The sequence below is a fragment of the Cyrtonyx montezumae genome, unplaced genomic scaffold, assembly GCF_038088225.1.
Source record: "Cyrtonyx montezumae isolate F1298 unplaced genomic scaffold, pur_monq_1.0 scaffold_0, whole genome shotgun sequence".
NCBI classification, from domain to species: domain Eukaryota; kingdom Metazoa; phylum Chordata; class Aves; order Galliformes; family Odontophoridae; genus Cyrtonyx; species Cyrtonyx montezumae.
The window spans coordinates 37772522-37792662 of NW_027071824.1; the positions used below are offsets into that span (position 1 = coordinate 37772522).

Genomic DNA, 20141 nt, shown 5'->3' on the forward strand with positions numbered 1-20141 from the left:
TTAATATAATCTCTAATTCTGATAAATATTACTCAAAACAATAGTTTCCTCTAGTTGTGGTTTACATACGTGCGATAATATAACCCCTTCTCCCCACGCACTGTTTAAAAATAGGAGGAAGGAAGCTTTATGAGAGAAACCCCCACGTACTCACAAAAGTTACTTACAACAACAAAGGCAACTAAGACGTGGAAACATTTCTGAATGATCTGCTAGAAGGGAATGTAATCATTTTAATAAATAATATGAAAGTTTCAGAGCTGAGAAAGAACTCGTATATGCAAAAGGGCTCTGGCCAGACTGCAGTCACAAACACTGGCTTTTCTTGTATTTTAATTTGCTTTCTAAAGATTAACTTGAAATATTTTAAATTTCTGCAATGAGCAAAAAGCAGATTCAGTGTCTCAGCTTTCTTCTTTTTTTTTGTTTTTTTGTTTTTTGTTATTTATAAGTCTGCATTCATAGAATCACAGAATGGCTTGGGCTCCAGCATTTATATTTGCTCTCCCTTGTCCCTTTAAGCCAGGCTCAGGGAAGACAAGAGGGAATGATGGTGTGCTACTGAGGAAAAGAACAGAGAAGAGGCATTGAGTGTGAAGTGCTGTATTCTGCCAAAATATCAAGTAAATAAGCTGAAACAGGAGTAGAAATCTATTAAACACTTTGCAGTCTTGAGATTCTTATTGCAAAGTCAGTGATCATAATAAATGATGGTAAAAGTGATGTTACATACACTAAAGGGTATGCTGGTAGTTTGGTCATCTATAGATTAGCTGGACAGAGAAGCCCAGCTGGTGTTCCCAGACCAGTGATAGTATCATGGACCACTGAATATGTTTTCAAATTACTTTTCTCACATAGTTTAGTATTAGCTGCTAAAATATTTTTGTATTTCACAATTTATTATGACTATGTGATCTACAGGTTAAGAATGTAAGCTCTTAGAAAGTCCATTCACTTTACGTATTTGCCTGGAGACCCTTAAACTCTCTTCTGTGCACCATAATGCATAAAGAAAAGCTTCTACTTTTCTATAGGACAAGACACTTTCACTTCACAGAGCTTGCACAGCAGCAATCAATTTTTATTAGCACAGCTGCCTAAAAGCCAATAATTCTTACTCTTCCTTAACTTGTTGGCCTGACCAGATGACAGCAATCAGTCCATGAACTCTGTCCAAACACTTTCCAAACTCTGCCCTTATATCCCACCTCCAGCTCCTACTGATATTCCCTCTCTTTCCTCAGAAAAATTAGGTGGAAGTTTAACCAGCCTAGAACTACTTATGAGGGGTATCTAATTCATTCCCAGGCTTTGGGACCAGTTTCAAGCAGTGGGATTGTGACAAGCAAAATTCAGCATCTTGAACAAATGCAATTTTCACAGCTACCATTACAGGTTAGTATACAAGTCTAGTGTTGACATATTATTTTCAAAAACATCAATCCTTTCCAGTTCTAAAGGATCTAACATGAGAGTAACAATGATCAGGCTTCCATATGAATCCAGCATATGCTGTTCTCACTTCCTAAGTAAATACTAACTTAAAGCTGAATAAAATACTTACGCTTCAGGATATTTCTTTGCTCGAGCTCTTCAGTTGTAGGCCTCTGGCTAAGTCTCCTGTAGGAGCAAAATAAGTGGCTCATTTATAACCAGATCCAAATCACAACTTACAGTATGAAATGCTGCTGATGTCTTTCTTATTCAGCCACTGTTATAAAGCTGTGCGAAGGTATTCAACAACAGGAAATTTCCATACACAGTAATACCAGTGCATGTAACTTCCAAACTGAATAGGCATTCAGCATTTATGTTCTCACCACTTGAACGCAGAAGTGATGCTTGCACAATACTATAGAAATTGCACCAGCAAATTTAAATTTCTCATTTACAGGTATAATTTTATGAAGAAGTACATAAATGTCTTTTGTCCTTGGGTATCCTAATTGTGGTAAGTTTTGTAGTCATAAGATTGTTCTCAGGTATTTTGAATGTAAAGCCTGTTCTGTTTTTCAGCAGTAAAATTGCATGTTGCAGATGTCTTAAAAGCTGGAAGTCCTACAAGGCAGCCCCTCTGCCCCACAAAGCCCACACAGCTTATTACAGACCATCTATGGCTTCATAAAAACCACTCAATTCGAAAAACTCTTAGCACATTTGCGACACCTGGAGACGTGACCTGAAGAAAGGGGAAGACATGGGAGATGTTTATCGCCATCAAATGGGAACTCCACACTGCAGGAGATTCCTGACCCAACACTGGCTGGACAGTGGGAACAGGGCTTCCGCTGCTTTCTGACGCCTTTCCACCTAATCTCTGCTATCAGGCATTGACCACAACAGTGGGAATTTTAAAAGGGCGTGACATAGTCTTGGTTGTGATCTCAGACTAGTACTGCAATGCACACCATAAGCTTTGCATGCCTATTATTGCATGTCACTGAAAAGGGCTATGTGGGAAAGGTGTTATCTGGGCAGAACTGGCAATGCCAGGCAAGAGTTCGGGGTAGGAATCAAAAGAGCAGCTTGTTCAGCATCAGCCTCATGGGAAATACAGATAAGTGGGATGTGATTACCAGAGCTGGAATCTGGTTAGGAAAGCAGTGATAACAACCAGGCTTCTTTATTAGCAGAAGAAAAATGACCCTAAGGCCCTACAAAGATGTATCCCTCTTATAACTAAGAAATGAAATAAATTAGTTGGCTGTCCAGTTCACAGAGCAATTCATCCATGTGCTAAGTGCTGGGGCTGGGCTGCTGTGCTTCTGTACTGGAGGAGCACTGGTTGCACTGCCCAATATCTGGAAATCACTAACAAACACAGGACATCCTCCAAGTCTGTCTGGATAACATTTCTGAGTGCAAGAGAAACAAGAACAAGCCTGGGAAAACACAGACATATTGAAGCCTCTCCTCACAGAACTATAAAAAACAGAATTAACTCTTTGTAAGATTTTTCTTGAGTTTGTAAAAACAGGTGATTTTTTTCTTTTTTTTTCATGCAATTACCGTAAGTCCTGTAGGAGTATGAGAAAGATACTCCTCAGAGGTGAGGTGAGCACAGTACTAATCTACAAAGTCAGTCAACGTTAATTTCTTTGTTTGGAATCAGTACACAAACAATCAAACATTTTAGAGAATGAGAGTGGGAAGGAACAGAAAGGAGGAACATGTGCAGGCATTCTCCATGTGTCTGAAACTATAGCTCTGACTGAGAAGGAGATATGTAAGCTCAAGTTTCTGCTAATCATAGAGTCTTTAGAGTTGGAAGGGTTCATTAATGATCATCTAGTCCAACTCCCCTGCAATGAACAGGGACGCCTACAGCTAGATCAAGTTGCTCAGAGCCCTGTCCAGCCTGCCTGAAATTAGTATGAGGGAAGGCTTGAATCATGGCATTGATTGCTCTTGACTCATTTTTATTCCTCTTTGAAAAATAAACAAACCAAAAAAAACAAACCCAAAGCCTCAAATTTCTTTCCTGCAGAACAGACTTTCACTATTGACATTTTAAAGTGATGAGAGAAATTAAAATAGATTTTTCCAGACAGTTGTACCATGAGGATCCTGCACTGCATATTGGACTGAATCTGCAACGTGAAGCCAATGTTCTTGATCCTCCACCTCCACTCAGTAAAGTCACATTTACTCTGCAACTGATACCTCACGAGCTTCGTTCCAATCTGATGTCTGATTTCCTGCCTCTCCTCTTCAGATGTACGCTGCAGGATGTTTTTGTCTTCTAATTCTTTCTTAGATGGTCTGTTGCCAAGTTTGATAGCAAGAGTATCCCTACGACGAATTTTACTTGCCAAGGAGCCTAAGGAAAGGAAGAGGAGGGTGGATTTAGTTCATTCAAGCTTAGGTTACAGACACAAATCAAGTAAGAACTTTAATACTTCCCCAAAGCTTCCTTGTTCCCACATGCAGGAGAGGAATTTTAATTAACATCAAAAGGAAAATAGTTTCAACTCAGCTCACAACAATAAAAAGTTGGAAGACTTGGTTGAAAGAGCAAACATCCAGAACAATAGAGGAATTTTAGAAAGATCACTCATCATCTGCAAAGTGATAGGGCAAAAATGACAAATCTACATTTACATGTCTTTGAAGTATGATACATTACAGTTTGATTTATTTAGCTGCACAGTAGTTTGCAAAATGCTGCACTTTTTCTCAGGCTTTAAATTGTTTAGCCTCATTCTCTCATCTTGTCCCTCTTCCCTTTTTTTTTCACTCATATACCACTTAATTCTTGTATTGTGTTTTCTATCTTTAACTGATTTGTTAACTAAAATGAAAAATACAGTTTAGAAAAATGCTCTGAGTGCTCATTAAGTATTCTAAGCAGCAGCCTCCAGGCACTGAAGCAATCTCTTTGTCAGTAGGTCAGATATGTTAGGGACAACAGCCATCCAATTCCACTATCATTAGCATCAGCCAGGTCTGGAACCAGTCCTGCTGTATCTTGATATTTTGACTGAGGGGGCTACAAACATCCAACAATGGCAGGCCTGGTCACACCTTCTTCTTTTCCTGAACCTGCTCCTCCAATCTCCACACCTATCCATGCAATGCTTAAACTGGTACCACTGGTACCACCACTGCATGGGCCCCAGCAAGTTTTTGATCATAACTGTCTGGGAGGGAAGAAGCAAGACTCTCATTTACCAGTAGTGGTAAAACTTTACCATCTAAAATCACTCTGTGCAGCCATATGCTTCTCTCCTTACTTTGTACGAACAGGTGTCAAGCACGCTCATACGCAATATGCAAAAAGTAGGGAGCAACTGCTTGGGATGATGCCCTGCAGCAGCAGCACATCCTGGAGCAGAATCACCCACAGAACAGTGCGCTTCCCAGAAGCTCTGCCCTAGTCTTTGCTCTCCTGCAGGTCACAACTGAACAGGGTCAACTACACAAAACTCACTTGGGTGTAGGTGTCTTTGGACTGCATGCAAACAGTGAGCTCCAGTTTAGCAATCTAGCAACCACACACTTAGCAGGCCCTCTGAGCCAGCCAAGAACAAACTATACACCCTGAGGTGGCCACCCCTTCCCAGTACACTCCTCTAGTTAAGGGCTTACTTTCAGCACTCGCGTTATCATCGTCGTCGTCATCATCGTCATCCGTGTAAAGTATGGGCCCATCAGAGTCAGAGTCACTGCTGTGGCTCTCTCTGCTGCTTTCACTCTCGGCAGCAGCAGCAGCATCAGAAGCCTCCTCTGCTGGTTCAGAGTGGGTCTGGCCAGCTGACTTCACTTCTTGGTTGCCTTTGCTAGCCAAGCTGTTAATTCATAAACAGACACGGTGTTATGTTAATGCAAGCAGCACAGAACGCAAATAGGAGATGGACTTTAAAAGCAAAAATGAAAATAAAAGTTCTGTTGTTCAAACTTTCTGATATCATATATATGTACAAGATGCGCAGTGAGTATGTATGCACATGGGTGTACATATCTGTCTATGCAAAAGTACGTCAGAAAGAAAGATGCAGTCTGAAATGATGAACTGCAAAGTCTGTATAAAGAAACATCATTGTTCTTTTCTATTTCTTGTGTGACAGGACCAATAGTAAATAAAGGGTAATGAGAAAAGCAGCTCATAAAGTTGAGGGTGAGAGGAGTGAGTCAGAGAGCAGGCAGAACTGCAAAGCTTCCTGTTCTGGATAAGCGACTGTTTTTACTGTAAATATAGTTTTATTACTGATGGGAGCAAAACATTCATTTCCATCACTGATGAACGTGGAAATGAGCAGCAGAGTGTCCATCTGCCCTGGGAAAATCCTTTTCATAAACAAATGTGTGATGAAGGGGAGAGACACAGCACAAGAACGTAACATTGGTGCAGATGTACCAGCAAGACTTCATCCATCTAAAGGAAATTCTCTAGGCCACTGGCATCTTTGACTAAATCCTCTTGGGTTGTTATGAAAGACACTGGTTCTTTTGTCAGGGAAAAGATTGATTAATGTCAGTCATTTTTTTGCTGTCAATTATTTTACTTAAAAAATGTAACTGTGAACTTGCTCTAGACTAGATTTTATAGTATCTGAGACTTAGATAAGGAATTAGGCAGTGGCAGACTAAACTTTTACCTATCAAAGTCTAAAACTGTCATTAAGCCTGCAAGTAAATTCAGCTACTGAATTGAGAAACTTTGGCACTGAGATATTTCATATCTACAAAAAGTAAAACAAAACCGAAACAAACTATTTAGTAATTCAGCATTTATTCTTGTTTGCTTTTATGAGAGAGAAATGAAAGTATTATCTGAGACTAGCTGAACAGTTGAACACAGGTGTCTTACTCACAGAATGGCCTGGGTTGGAAGGAACCCTAAAGCCCACTCAGCCCCAGTCCCATGCTGTGGACAGAGCTGCCACCACCACATCAGGCTGCCCAGGGCTCCAACCTGACCTTGAACACCTCCAGGGATGGGGCACCCAGAGATTCTCTGGATCACCTGTGCCAGTGCAATAAGACAAGCTGCATTAAGCAAAGCAACGATGTACTTGGCACATGATGAAATGACATCTTGGGGAATCCTTCAGTACTACAGGAGAATGGCTCTAAGATGCAAGGAACAAATTGTGCTGACATGCAGTGTAACACCAGAAATGTGGCTCCCTCAGCTTTGCTATTTACTAATAACAGCAATGACTTAGCAATGACCATCTCACCTTTTTGTGTCTTCACTAGCATCTGGACCGCTGTCTGGGGTTGTACTGCTCAAGCCCTCATTTGCGCCTTGCTCAGCCTGGAGAAGAGGTTTACTATCTGATCCAGGAATGGATGGATCTTGGGCATCTGAGGACACAGTGAGTTGACCAGCTGCAGAACTAAAAGAAGGTGGAGGTGGAGGTGGGGGTGGAGGTGGGGGTGGAGCAGTGGTGGGAGGAGGGGGAACAACCAGCTTGCTCGGTTGGTCTACATCCTCTCTTTCAGAAATTACACTGGAAGGTTGCTCAGGCTCAGATTTTTCTGTCTTCACTTCCAACTTGTTGGCTGTGGCACCTGAAGGGGAAGAGGCAGCCCCATCTGGTGCTGTTCGTGGAGCTGTCTGTTTCCCAGGTTTTTTCTTGCCCCTGGGAGTTCCTGATGTGCCTGACTTGCTGGAAGTCTCCTTAGAGGCTTTGGGATGAGATGACGTGGACGAAGTAGATGGTGAAGAAGAGGACTTGGAGACTGGTGTTTTTTTAGCATGTGAAGCACTAGCTAAAATAAGAAAAGAAAAAAACATTTTCCAGTCTTGTAACTGTACAATTTTTGCATCTTTTTGCATTAGTGGGCTTTTGTGCTGATAGTTTAAGAAGATGAAAAAACACACTTGATATTTCTATAATCCTTCATCTATATGCTTGAAATGAGTAAATACTGAATGCTATGATTTTTTGTACATCTTTCAGTGAATAAAGAAGGACCCTTTTGGGCATCATTTAATCACATTTCACAGTGTTCTTTCAAGTTGTGTTTCCGAGTCAATGTCAAGCAGCAGAGGGACATTAAAACTAGATGTACTTTTGAGTCCACCTGGGTACATCTATTAAACAGAGGCAGAAACCACTGATCTCATTCTGCCAATATGATCTACTGAAGCAGAGGCACTGAAATGTGGTGACGACTTTGACACTAGTTGTTGACTATTAAGTAATGATGCTGTCTGCTGTTGTGATACTTACTATATTGAAACATACATGGTCAGTGTGCAAGACTGCACGAGAGATCAGCGAGCCTGGTATTCCCATTTGCATTCCAGTCACATTTCTGACTGCTGTGCTGAAACAGCCATCATTTGGACTGGGAACTTCAGACTTTAAAATTACATTTAAAAAGCAATAAAAATGACAGCCATCTTACATTTTGGTCCTTTTCATCAAAATGACTCTAACTCAAACTCTTCTGCTGTAGTAAAAATGCATTAACCTCAAGAGCACAAGTGAAAGCATTATAAAGTTGCACAGCAACCCTGAAGCTAAGCTTTCAGAGCAGAACAGAAAGCTGTAAAAGAAATCTGCTGAAAGGCCTATAAGCATTTAAATAAAAACAAAACCCCAGCAGATTAGGATAGACCCAAAATACAGACATTGGCCACAATAAGCTCACAAAAATAGCTTTCATGGTGATGCTGCTCTCTGCCTTAAAGAAGATGAAAAATAATTCAAAAGACACATTATACCATTCTCTTCTGTAGGAGAATGTTATGGTTTATAAACATTTAGAAAGCTGTGTGGCTTTCAGTACATCTGCGAAAATCTGCAAAAACTCCCAGCTTCAGGCAAATCATTGTCCTTATGTGCTGTGAGGTTCCTCTACAGGGCACAGCGGAGGCACTGCTCTCATCAGCCACATCCACTACAAATCACTTACTTCCCCTACCAGCAAATCAAAAGAAAACAAGGAAATGTTATAAGCAATAGTTCAAAATTGCAGTGGAAATTAATAGTGGCTCCAACCTACATATTACTGAGCAGAAACCTTACTGAGTAAGTGGATGGTACTAACCAATGGCACTGGTTCTGATTCAGCAAAGCACTTAAACACAGGCTCCAGTCAGTGAAACCAGTTACATGCTTAATCTCAAGAACTCCAGCACAATACAAATATAAAGCCACACTATAATTATTACTGGGAAAAGTTAAAAAGATGTTTCCAACGAATGAAGCCTTACATTGTTCTAAGGACCTTTCTGGACTTGCAATCAGAAACAGTAACTTGAAAGAATTCTTCCAGAGAAATTCTCCCCATACTTTCACTGAAGTCAGTAGCGCTATTGCTATTATTGCTTTAAACTGAGCTGATTAACAATTTCCTATTAAGTCCCTTTTTCAGTAGAAAACTTAAGATTTTGATTACACAAAAAAGCTGATGAACATTATTCAATTTTGGGCAAACATTCATGCTTATGTTAACACTCCTAACTCCACTATTTCAGTTGGGAAATCTGTTGAGTAACCTCAGTTCCTCATATTCCCGTTCTCCTTCATGGGACAGGATCACTGGCTGCATCAAGAAACGTTCAAGGAACATGTAGACATTGTGCTTAGGGACATGGTTTAAAGAGATCTACTGGTGATAGGTGGATGGTTGGACTGGATGATCTTGTAGGTCTTTTCCAACCTTGGTGATTCTATGACCATGTATTCGCTTTCATGGGGATGTAATAAACGTGAAGTAAAAAATATCACTCCCGATCAGTTTTGTTTATTAAGTATTGCAGATGAAAACGATGTACCCAATGTTGAAAGAAATTACTGGTAGAATGTGTGCTATTTTTACAAGGGGTACACTGATATATTTTACACCCATATAGCCTCAAGTATCACATGAAATTTCAGCAAGGCTACTAGAAGACAAGTCTGGAATCTGAATGTATTTTAATCTATGAACTGAGATATCTGAGAGCTTGTCACCAGTCATGAGCCTGAACACATTTCTATCCAGTGGGTTTTTCTGTTTCTGAAAGTTCTGCTGTTAACAAGGTTCCTTCAGCTGAGAGGAACAGTTTTCCAGCTGAAAGTGAAATACAAGCAGCAAATTCTGGGTTTTGAAAACATTAATTCTCATGGCCTATTGATGTAGTAGGGACAGTTAATACCAAGTTAATAGGTATTTTATGGCAAAGTTATTATTGTAACTTTAGCATTCTTGCAGTGTTTTCAAACAGCCCTCTTCTGTATGCTTCAAATATAAAACTTGCCAAAATGTACAAGTTATGAAGAAGCATACTTGGAGAAAAAACTAGAGGGACTGAAGGACTCTGAAAGACTGAAAGAGGATCGAGAACACAAGGTTTGTATAAGTTGGCCAATGCATATATACAGTCAATTCATCATAATACTGCTTACACTCAAATTATACTTGGATGTTTTCATTTTGGTCATTGCCTAAATCACAACCACTCAAACTCAAGATCAGTACCTCAGAAAAGCTACATAAAACCAAGCATAATCTCAGAACTTTGGTTAAAAGTGCAGTGATAAACAAATTTGCTGTGTGCCTGATGACTGGCATTTTCCATTTTCAGTGTGTATTTAGGATCACATGAAGTCATCAATAAGCTCAGGAAAGCCTGGCCATTTCTAAGTAGCTTTCTTTTTTCAGATAAAACAACTGCTACTCAACAATCTTTACGGATATCTTCAAGGTTTTGCCCTTTATCACTTTGAAAACGTGTAATCTCGTCACATTACATGGAGCAGTAGATTCCAGAAGGTTACAGAAAAATCAAAATAGATTTACTTCGGGGCAGCTCAGATGTATTTGTTTTCAAAAGTCACCTTTTTGCTTGCTGATTCTGTTAGTTCTCTGAGTCATTTTATTGCCAGCACTTGCACATAACTGGGAATTCAGTATAGTCTCTGTTGTGCCTGGTGTTGTGCATACATTTGTTATACAGCAAAATGATTCATCTGGGGTGTTTGCAGACAGCAGAACCAGAGCTCAGAGAGATGATAGCTAAAAACATCAGTAGCATGCTCTTTAGTAGCACAGCTACTAAAGCTACAAAAGCAGAAGTCCTGGTAAGACCAAGCCCTCATGCACATGCACCCACCATTAACTGGCACTGCCTGTGCAGTACTCACCAGCTTCTCGATTTGTACTGTGGCTTGTTGGCTTGGGAGGCGGGAGAGGAGGCTGCTTAGCAGGAGCCTTTCCCTTTTTTTTAGCATGAGGTGCTTCATTACTCTTATGGATGATGGTGGTAGAAGCAGCAAGAGCATTTTTTGGTGGTAGCGGAGCTTTTTTAGATTTAGGCTTAGACTTGGGTAGTGGTGGAGCATGGGATGCAGTTATTTCTGGGCAGGGATCAGTAGCGTTCTCTATGGATAAGAAAGTGAACAGAAGCCATCTGACACAGACACCACAAACATTCAACAGCAAGCTAGACAATGACTACTTTTTGCTGCTTGAACTCTTGGGAATCAGGAGAGACTTTTTCACCTTTTCTCTCTTATTTAAGAGTTACTACTTCAGAAAAAAAAAATTAAAAAGTCACCATCTGTCTCAACTCAAGTCCTTCTCCCTGAAGACTTTTGTCCAGCACTTCCCTCAGTCCTACCTATTCTGGACTTCCAAAGATCCTCTTTAACTCTCAGTATCCCAGCTAAACTGGTGACTAGAAACTAAGCAAGGCAAATGCCATTTTCTAACAAATTACCTTAGATTTTTTCTAGTCCTCTGAGATCAATACACTACAAAACTCAGATTCATATGAATCAGAATGCAAGCAAGGTTGTTCTCTCAGCCACAGGTTCAAATATGACAATCCAAGCTGAAATGTTCATCTGACACAACACATTCTCTTATTCTGCAGCCCGCTTGTTCACAGAAACAGCACCTTTATTTTGGATATCTTCCCCAGGGTATTTCTACTCTTTTACTAAATTAAATAGAATGCCACTTGGCATGGGAAAACTCTTCCCTCCTGCAGGTTCTTCAGGTATTCATATAAGACTGCTGTTTCAAGAATCAACCGTCAGCAGAGATCTGGACTTTATCCACATTGCATAGTCCAATAGGAATGGCTCTGCAGAGTGAAACAAGTAACACAGGGGATTCAGTGTCCCTATCCTGTGCACTTCACAAGATTTTACGTAGGAGCAGCTTCAGGCTAGCTCTGTGGACTGCATGTACAGACGTTGAAGGAACACAAGTTCTTGAATGCAACTCTGTTTAGTTTCAACCAAAAGGAACCTTGTTTGTGTGCTCTGCAAATCAAAGACAGGTAAGTGGGAATGATCTGGAAATTCACTTCAAAATGCAAAGCTAATGTAGCTGAGACATTTATATGCAACATAAAATTCTGCAACACAATCTCTATGGTGTTTAGACTGTAGCTGGTAGCCAGATGGGAATCTTTCTTTAGTCTGTCACACCAGCACTGTGGCCATTTGGTCTCAAGATGGTCTTTCCACACCTTGCAGAAAAAGAATTTTATAGAAGTAATAGCATACCATCAAAATCATAAGGGCTTTACTTGCATATTACTATAAACTATAATGGTCAGGGAATAAAGGAGCCAACCATATATCAAAAGGAATTCTAACGACCTCTTTTTTATTACTTGAAAGGAAACAAATTCACTTCTTTCAGTACATTCCCACAAGAGCCTCTCTAACGCACATTACATGGCGGTTCCTGGATCTCCTGGCTATTCCCTGCCCTCTTCCTTCCTGTGCAAAAGATTCCCAAGAGATAAGCAGTATCATTTCACTGTAAGATCGGTAGATGAAAAACAAACAACAAAAAAACCCATATTGGACAACATCAACATTGCTTATCTCAGAAACAAAGCCTTTTCAATCTCCAGTTTAAGGCTTGTTAACATGAACCCAATACATCGCCTGCAATTACTGAAAGCAACGTGCACAGATAACTCGTCATCAGCAAAGAGAATTAATGGTAAATGGCATTTTCCTTCTTTATTTCCAGTCCATATAATCAAAGAGTTAACTGGTTTTGCTAATGTTATGCAAGAACCATTGTTTTACAGCTAGTAAGTAGTTTCTTTCAAGCACAGATTCTTGTACAATATCTTTGTTTTCCTACCTCTTTCTCCTGGACCAGAGAAAGACATTGGAAGAAGAAAAAATAATGCATTTGTTACACTTCTATTTCCTCTTTTATAGAAAATGGTATCTTCTTGTTCAACTCTACCTACCTTCATTCTAAGATGAAAAACTGATTTAATTCTGAGAAAGCAAGACATTTTAATTCCATTATAGCAATCATGGCAAGAAAAGACAAAATTTACATTTTGAAGATTTGAAGGACATGGTCAGACCATCAAATCAACTAATTTTAAGTGTATATCATTGTTTTTCTTTACAGATTCAGTATCTTATAACTATATTTACTAATGAGAATCAATTGAAAACCTGTACATTTATACACGGTCACTGTTTTGCTTTAAGTCATATTAACACAGAAAATGTTGAGAATGATAACATAGTACTCCATTCCCCATATTCTAAAGAAATACAGAACTATTTAGAATCTTAGTCAATTTACATTCAACTATTTCACTGATTAAATGATGTGTCACAAAATATCTTATGTATTAGTAAAAAAAAATAAACACAAGGATAAATCTTTACTTAGTTGCAAATAAGCATATCTTAATTACACTCAATTTTCAATTCTACAGAAAAATAAAAAAAAATATTAACAGAAAACATATTTTGAACATTTCTTTTAAATCAATGTCTCTGCTTTCAGATATCAGTTGTGATTAAAACAGACAATTTATATAATTCAAATTTTAACTAAAATATCTCACCAACACTGTGAGATATAATCTTTATCCAAGGCAGGTCTTTCCATTCTGTTATGCACATTATACCAAGGTCTGTCAGACTCTATTTGCACAGCAGAACTCTATCTGCTTGGATAGCTACGGCTCCCTTTGAGCCTTGACTACACCTTGATTACATACACTCCATTTTCTTTACCTTAATCAATGAGTCTTCCTGCTCATATCTATGCAGAAGTCTGTGATGTTGATGGTTACTCTTGCCCATTGCTTTCACCATATCAGTTCTTTTGGCATGTTTCCTTTGTATTTTCTAACTGTGTTAGCTTCACTTTTTTATCTTACCAGATAAATTTGATGGCCTACAATGCTGGTTTCATCCTGCCTAAACTGTTGTTTTTTATTTACTCGTGTGATACTGATACTCAGTTCCCACCTGACCAGCCCACTATACCAGCTTTCATCACTAACAAGCTGAATTTCAAAGCAGACACATTTAACTTCTTTTCCCTTGGTGCTCTCAAGCTTGGAAGACTCTCCCTGTAAACATTCACAAAGATTCACATTACGCTCTCTTATAATACCAAAACTGATAGTTTTTAGACTTGTTGGCATTGTACTTACTAACCCAATCTAGTCTCCTCTTGCTTTTCAGCACCTAACGTCGGTGTCCTCTCTTTAACTATAAGCCCAATGGGACATTTTTGTGTTTTTTTCTTTTTGTATTTATGTAAGACACTATACAATAAATTCCTTGTCTATGCATGAGTACCATAATAGTACAAATAGTAGCTAATAATGGCAACACTGGAATACTCTTGCAGATGAAGAGAGACGGTCTGATGCCTGTAAATGTTTCTAAGATAAAATTACATTACAATTGTACCTCTCTAGCATGACTGCTTCAATATGGGCCCTTGTTTTTCATGCTGCTTCTTTCTCATCAGGGTTCTGACTGCCAAATCAAGGAGCTGCCTGAATCACAGCTCAGTCCATCTATTCTTTCAAGCTCATCCCTCAGTACCTCAGTGCCAGCTTCAAGGTATTTTCATTGCTATTCCTCTTATTAATCTAGAAATCTGTTCATCATGAACTAGACTTTCAACAAAAGGTCTCCAAATGACCATCAGACAAAAATACATTTTATACACTTCATCAAGACATCTTCTGTAAAATCAATCTATCATATTTTTAATAATAAGACAAAGCAAATGTTAATATCTTATTTAAGCATTTAGATCAATAATATGCATATGCTTGGATCAAATTTTCCAAAGGCCAGATTTTCAAGACAGCTCACTTTGAGATTTTTTTGTTCCCAGAAACTGAGATTGAGGCCAGACTTTTAAGAAAGCTGTCTCTTTACAAAACCACCTAAATGATGAGCAGGATTACAAAATACTCAGTGTGCAGCAGCACTTGTGGAAACTCTCAAAGATTTTCAGGGAGATTCCAGTACATCGTATTCACTGGAAAATCAAATGATTTATTTTGGAAGCCAACTGCGTCACTGTTTGTAAACTGTGGACTAAACTGTGGTTTTGAAGAATTACAAAAGTCCTTGACATAGCCTCAGAAAACATGCACAACCGGCTTGCATTTTTTCTTTACTTTTGAAAATTTCTGAGTCCAAGATTTTCTACTACAGAATTTTTTCATACAGTACAAATGCTTTTTGGTTTTACAGCTAGGACTGATATGAATCTAGCTCACGGAGAGCCAGTAGTCCTGCAATGCAAGCATGTAATTTTTATCAGTATCAAACTACCCTTCTCCTCGAAGATTTAGTGGAGTAACACTATGTAAAATGGAAGGTGGAAATAAGGTATGATTCACTGTCTACTGCAAGATAAATCCCTCCAAACTGAAATTAGAGTTTTGAGAATTGAGAGTTGCCTTTCCAGTCTATGCAGAGAGCTGTGTTGTGATTAATCAAAATCCAGAAAACTGTCATTCAGAAACACAGGACACTAGACAACAAAAGGTGCCTTTTGTCTCATTTTTTGGACTCACTGACTGTGCTGGTGCAGGTGGTCAACTCATACAAATCCTTCCAAAACTCTTAGATTCAATCAGCTCTTTTTTCTGCTCATGCTATTGCTACTGAAGTTCTGTTCAAGAAAACACCTATTTTAATTGTTAGAAAGCTTCCTTTAATTTCCAGTCCAAATGTATTTCAGGCCTCTGTTTACTCCTTTCTACTTGTGCCAGCATTGTCCTTCAGTCATGGTCCCTCCTGGCTGTATATCAATTTGTTACATTCACGAAATGCACTCAAGACTTAGGCTCTGTTTTGCTAGGCTGAACAAGAACAGCTGTCTTAACAACCCTCTCTGCATTAACTCCAGTTTCAAGTTCATCCTTCCTGAAGACAGATGAACAGATTTGTGTATCTGCAGGCTTCCAGCTTTTGCTTACTGAATAATGTCAACAGTCCCATGTGCAAAAGGCCTTATAACAGAGGAAGGGTAGAAACCTGAAGGAGGGAGGAGAATGGGGTAGGCATAACATCTGACCTAAAGTAACCACATTTAAATATTTCTTATTGTTTCCAAGATAATAAAGGGGAAAAACAAAAAATAAAAAACAACGAAACACAAAACAAACACAGGCTGATTGCTCAACTGTTGCATAAAATATAAGCTGTTAAACGAAGACAGAATATCTAAAACATCTTCACTGTTAGCTGTATATTTTTACCTTTTCTTGGTCTATAAGATACTTGGAAAGTGAACAGGCATGTAAATTTCTACGTTCCTTTATACTATCTGTACAGATATTTTCAAACAATTCAATGATTAGTTTACTAAAACCATGTCTACAGCCTTGTTCCTGGAGCCACACTAGGCTATTTCTTTTTCTATAAAATAAATTAAAAAACCCACCAACAAGCAGCAGCTTAACAAGTTAGTAGCTTTCCTATGCAACTCATATTATGTGAGCCCACACCTCTCATGACAGCTTACTGGCAGGAGCCTGCCTGGCTGACTTAGTGGATGGTTTCTGCCCAAACAAAGCCTTATCTGGAGTACCTTTCCTTTTAAGACAACTTGGATTCAGTCTCATCTACATAGTTCAGGTGACGAATAGAAGATATACTATTCTTAGAATAACTAGTTCTAGGCCAGCAAATAACTCAGCTAGACTGAGACCTACAAGTGGATTCTCTGGGAGTCAGGCAAAAAAAAATTAAGAGCAATAAGCTTTTATGTATGGTGCACATAACAATGATCTACAGAGCTGAGGGGCGTAGGAAACCAGCTTATAACATGAGAGGAAGGTTTGTCTTGCCTCCCACAGTGAATAGTTCGCAGAACTGATCTACTGAGGGGCTCCATTATGAAGCCCTGGAAGATGAAGGCTACTATCTTGAATTCAACAGTTGTTGATTGTTCGAGTTGTTTTTTTTTTGTTTGTTTTTGTTTTTTGTTTGTTTGTTTTCCACTTAGGGGCAATAAAGCACAGGCCTCTGAGAAAAGAAATTTAGAAAATTTGAGTTTAAAGAACATTTCCTCATTTGCAAATTTATGTTGGTCAGCAACTATGCATACTCATACGACCAGGGCCTGTGACTCCAGCTTTCTTTTTCTGCTTATCCATGAGAAAAACAGAAGATTAAATTTAAAGGTAGATATAAGAGACTGTGACAAAATGTACAAGAAAGAACTTCTAAACTCGACATACTAGAACTTAATCATTTGTAGGTTAGATCAGTTACACTATGGAGGGAAAGCATTATACAGATGGATCCTATTAATTCATTTGGAAACAGGACTACAAATTGTTTCCTTCACTGAAATACATGAGAAAACCTAAGAGAACCTGGAGTCTGCTATAAATGGTATAGGAACATTTCAGAAGCTTATGTTCCATGTTACCCAGAACACCCACAAGAGAGCTTTGGCTTCCTGCAGTGCAGTTATTTATCACTCCTACCTGACCGATGGTAGGCAAAATGAAACTTCTTATTATTTTTTTCCAGGTAGTATCTTACTAATGGGTACTGAACCTTTCACTTCTTCAACTTAAACTAACAATGAAATTATCTACCAGAATCACATAAAGACTTAACTTGCCAAGTCAAAAATCAGTAAGAACAAAGTTTACAAACTGCTCAGATACAAACCCAGGGATTCTCTGGTGTATCTGAATGCCAGAGACATCCTGGAAAGGCGTGAAGGAGAAAAGGATCTCTGACACAGTATCAGAAGATTTTACAATGTGCAAAAAGCACGCTGTGCCATCATGCTACAACCTTATGACTACAGTGGGAAACAGCTACTATTTTGGTACCTATTCTACCCATGTTGCTTTTGCTCTTCTCCAATTTTCTTGTAGGGTAAGAAGAGGAAGAAAGAAGAAGATCCATGGATCCCCTATGCAAGGTTCATACCTCACTGGGAACCTGGGGCACTGAGGGCCACAGAGGCTCCTTCAGACAAGTGCCACTGATCAGGAGCCCCAGCATGCCAGTACAGCCCAGCCTGCTGGCCAGACAGCCAGCACGTACTCTGGCACACTGCCTGCCCACGTGCTATTCTGTATCCCTTCCAGCATGCTCACAGAGAATGGCTACAGTTGAGCTCTGTGTTTTCAGCAAAATACGCTAGTGACTTGTAGTCAAAACAAAACCAAGCTAAGGAAAAAAAAAGTATTTAGAACTCAACCCAGTACACATATAATGTGAATAAACAATCTAAGAAGATGATCCAGGGCTCTGCTTTCGCATCTGCAAAGCTTAATTCAATCACCTGTATCACCAGCTTCTTATTATGCTGACATAAAGGAGAAATTTCCTTCTGAACACCGTCTGGATGACTGACACATCACATCTAAAAAGAGTAATGGCTCACACTATGACATTTCCAAAGGGATTTCTTCCCTGAATACAAAAGATACCTGTGAGTAAAGAGTGCAATATTTGCAGGGATGGCTGGCAGCACAGGGAGCAGCTTTCAGGCTGCTGCTTCACTCACTTTTGCTTAACTCATTTCTACATTATGTGGCTGAGCCAACCATTTGCCCTGGTGATAATGCATTTCTGTGGCTCGTGGATAAAATACTTTTCCCATGACTTCTTTTAACTTCAGACATGTTCCCTGCTACATGATGCATTGCTGACAACTCTTACCATTGTCATTACCAACACTGTCTCTGCCACGCTCAGTCTTTTTAAACTTCCAGCATCAGCAGCCATCAACATATTTATATAGGCAGCTCATTTTCAAGACTCATTTGAATCAGAAAGCAAGTAAGAGCTACCACCATATATATAACCAGTTAACTTTCAGAGACTGAGCTGCATTTTTTGGAACGCTTTGATCTGGCAGCACGCCATGCTGCTAAATAGCAGGAATTATTCCCGTCTTCAGGTCTTATGAATATGGAAAGTGCAAAGGACTTCCTGTAAGATTTACACAAAAGAGTTTGTGACTCTAAAAAGCCTAACATCAACCTCTATGAAAACTAGCTTGAATCCATTGGTCATGACAGACCAGCTAGCATTCACTCCGCCTATCTCCATTCTTCTGGCAGACGCTGTGATCTGGAACAGCAGCACATTTTAGGGTCTAATCAGAGGACACCGCCAGGTATACCCACAATCCTACCACAGCTCTGATCTTGATGCTGTGAGCATTACCAAACCATCACATCAGCAGCAAATTTCTACCTCTGCCAGTGGGTGTAGGTGTGATGTAGATCTAAAGCACCTGCCATAAAAAAGCACTGAGAACTACTCTTCCAGGTGAGAGACATCTGTGAGGTACAACTGCAGGCCTTATTCTTCAAGAGACTTACTCACCTTCTTGCTTGATTTGTGATAAAGTGATAGTTATATATACCATAGCACTGAGCCTTCTCTTGTACAACAATCATTTCTAATTTCTTTAAGGTCAGCACAATATATAGAGAGTACAGAATGAAATAATGTGTTTGAAATGGATATTGAACCTTCCCCTTTTCATTACAGTTCTGCATTCTGCAGCATCAGCTAGATGGGTTTTCAATAGTTAGAACTGTGCATCTCTAAAAAGAAAAAAAACACACCTTAGGAAAACTTCCAAGACCTGACAGGTCCAGAAGGCTGTATTTAGGGATGCATAAAATAACAAGTGCTGATCTAACCCCAAAGTTAACCTGAATAATTTTAAAGGAGTTTTCCACAGCTTTTGCACATCTTTTTTCCTGACCTAATACACATCTGGTTCTAGTTGGCATAAAAAGATATACATATTTAAACGTCATGAAAAAAAGCTAATATGTATTTTGGGCTTGTTGGGAGACAGGAAGTACTAGGAATCTCATAAGAAGGGCAGTTCTCCTTGGAAATCCAGCCACTTTTTACACAGTCAAGTCATTTACATAGTTCAGAGAGGAATTCAAATTGTTGTGTTAGCTGCACTGACCCTCTCAACCTCCAGAGGCTCATTCATCACTAGGTAGAGGTTACTAGGAAACATTGGAAAGACTGCTCTGTCTAACAGCCAGCCACAGAGTTCTTGGTCTTTTGTATCCTTGCTTTCCTGTAGAAAATCCAACAGATGAAGCAGAATTGAACACTCACTTTTTTTTTTTTTTTTTTTTTTTTTGACAGGGAAAAGAAGCAATCCAGTATTTAAGAAGCCAAAGAAAGAGGTTAAATCGAATCCAAACCCCTGTGATTCCACTTTAGTTTTTAACTTCTCCTTATTCAGTCAAACTTTGTCACAAAAGTGAATTTCAATAAAGGTAACAAAATTAATATAGACCTTGAGACTTGGGGCACAGTGAATGTTTAACAGGATTTAATGCATTTTTATTATAGAAAATCATACAGGCATAAAGTACATTTTCCATAAAAGACCTGGGTTCAGTTTGTAGTAGTAATATATTCCCTTGAATA

General features: G+C 39.1%; 1 protein-coding gene across 2 annotated transcripts in view; it reads right to left on the reverse strand.

Annotated features, from left to right (window-relative positions):
- PHACTR2 (phosphatase and actin regulator 2) overlaps positions 1 to 20141 on the reverse strand; it is a 93208-nt gene that overhangs the window by 10853 nt on the left and 62214 nt on the right. For both annotated transcript variants that reach the window (XM_065732780.1, XM_065732772.1), the window contains exons 5-8: positions 6687 to 7221; positions 5092 to 5291; positions 3667 to 3823; positions 1568 to 1623 (exon numbers count right to left, since the gene is read on the reverse strand). In XM_065732780.1, coding sequence (XP_065588852.1) covers positions 1568 to 1623; positions 3667 to 3823; positions 5092 to 5291; positions 6687 to 7221 — 948 coding nt within the window. The remainder of the gene's footprint in view (positions 1 to 1567; positions 1624 to 3666; positions 3824 to 5091; positions 5292 to 6686; positions 7222 to 20141) is intronic.